Here is a 1,673-nt window from a genome sequence, read left to right as displayed (position 1 = left end):
AATTAAAATATAAGACTCATCGCAATTGGAGTTATTGTTTATTAATTGTAGTGACCATGCCAAACAGTTTTGTTTCAGAGTTGAAATACAAAAAAAAATCTGGTGGTCGAAAACTAATTAAGAATCAAGGCAAATAAGAATATGAATTCTCATAAATATATGTGATCAAAAAATTGGTGAAGTAGTTAACAAAGCGCTGATACAATAACATGAGAAAGTACAATTGTCGATTCTTATAATTTCATTTAGTTTTTATTTTTATTTTTATATTTTTTTTGAGTGTTTTTGGTTATTACATGGATTAAAAACGTTAAAAAAGTTGAAACTATATATGAGGATCTAAAAAAATTAAATATCACCTAATTTTTTTAAAACTATAGAGACTAAAAATATTGAAAAATTATAAGAATTAAAAGTAAAATTTGATAAAACTATAGGATGGATAATTGTTTTTTCCTTAATTAATAATATTAATTTTATATTTTTATACAAAGGATAATATTAATATTCATAGTTCATTACGTTTTTTCCCAAATCCTTATTAGTGCATATATAGATAAATTAATGTCAAGAGGCAAGCGACTTAATTAAATATTCACTAATAAAAACTATTAATAATATAATTGTCAGTTAATTCTTACACCAAAAAGCTTCAAACCCTTTTTTGCAGCATCTGTTGGAGAATGCAACATTTTCTTTCCATTCTCTGTCTCATTCTCATCATCGTCATCTTCTTCATCTTCCTCTGTTCTATTATTGAAGCTCAACATTTTCCCAAAACTTTGCCTGTAATCTCTCTTCTTCTCTCCAAAACACTGCGACGTCCTCGAGCTCTCATGAACATTATCTTCATCATAGATAACATCAATCAGATGAAAAACTTCACCCCCATTAATAATCCTCCTATCGATTATAGGCTCACACTTATAGAACACAATAACATCCTTAGCCTTCAACCTCTTGTCTTTCACAAACCGGTTCCAACCTCTCGTGAACACAAAGCTTTGACTGCTTCTCCAATAGCAGTATCTAAATTTCCACGACCTCATTAACTTGTCGTAAAACACAAGCTCAATGTCACTGTTAATATCCATCGTCGTCCCATAATTATTATTACTGTCGGCTTCTTCTGTAGTGCCCGAAGCGTAAGGGAAATACCTACTCGCATGTTTCTTGGGGATGACGAGCCTATTGAGTTTGCCCACGTCACTCGGTGTAAGTTCCTTCTGGAAGAGCTGGTTGTAGGAGAATTTTTCTTCTACGTTCTTTCTGGCCCTGGTAATTTGTTCTTCCCCGTTTAAGGTTAGGGTTAGGGTTTGTCTGCTTAAGAGAAAAGAAGCTAACTTGGAAGGATAGGTGCCGTCTCTGATCATGCTGAGGACTGCTTTGGTGGTGTAATGGCTTTGGAAAAGAGGCTCTTGTACGGTTTGATCGTTCCAAGGGAAGTTCCGGTGGCTTTCACCGCTCCGGAGCTTGATGGTGGCGCTGTCATAAGCCATGGCAGCTTCTCGTTCAGATTTGAAGGTTCCAAGCCATATTCTTTGGTGATTTGCGTATATCTGAGCACCCCAATGACCATTTTGCTGAGGCACTACACCTTTGAACTTTTGCATATTCGTATTACTTCTTACATTCATCCTCTCCGATTCTCTTTGATTATTTCTCACCTTCTA

The 1,673-nt window shown here is 34.6% G+C and overlaps 1 protein-coding gene across 1 annotated transcript; it reads right to left on the bottom strand.

Moving 5' to 3' along the window:
• Positions 1–626: 626 nt before the first annotated feature.
• LOC129308330 (AP2/ERF and B3 domain-containing transcription factor At1g51120) lies at positions 627–1,673 on the bottom strand. The gene has a single exon (XM_054949412.1). The coding sequence runs from the start codon at positions 1,635–1,637 to the stop codon at positions 627–629; it is 1,011 nt and encodes a 336-aa protein (XP_054805387.1). The 5' UTR covers positions 1,638–1,673.

Source organism: Prosopis cineraria, unplaced genomic scaffold (genome assembly GCF_029017545.1).
Source record: "Prosopis cineraria cultivar Desert tree isolate PC_DT_omini unplaced genomic scaffold, ASM2901754v1 PC4, whole genome shotgun sequence".
Taxonomy (NCBI): Eukaryota; Viridiplantae; Streptophyta; class Magnoliopsida; order Fabales; family Fabaceae; genus Prosopis; species Prosopis cineraria.
This window is presented reverse-complemented; position numbering and strand designations above follow the sequence as displayed.

Bases quoted from the DNA above. Each gene is read 5' to 3' on its own strand.
- LOC129308330 (XM_054949412.1), bottom strand. From the start codon at position 1,637: ATGAATGTAAGAAGTAATACGAATATGCAAAAGTTCAAAGGTGTAGTG.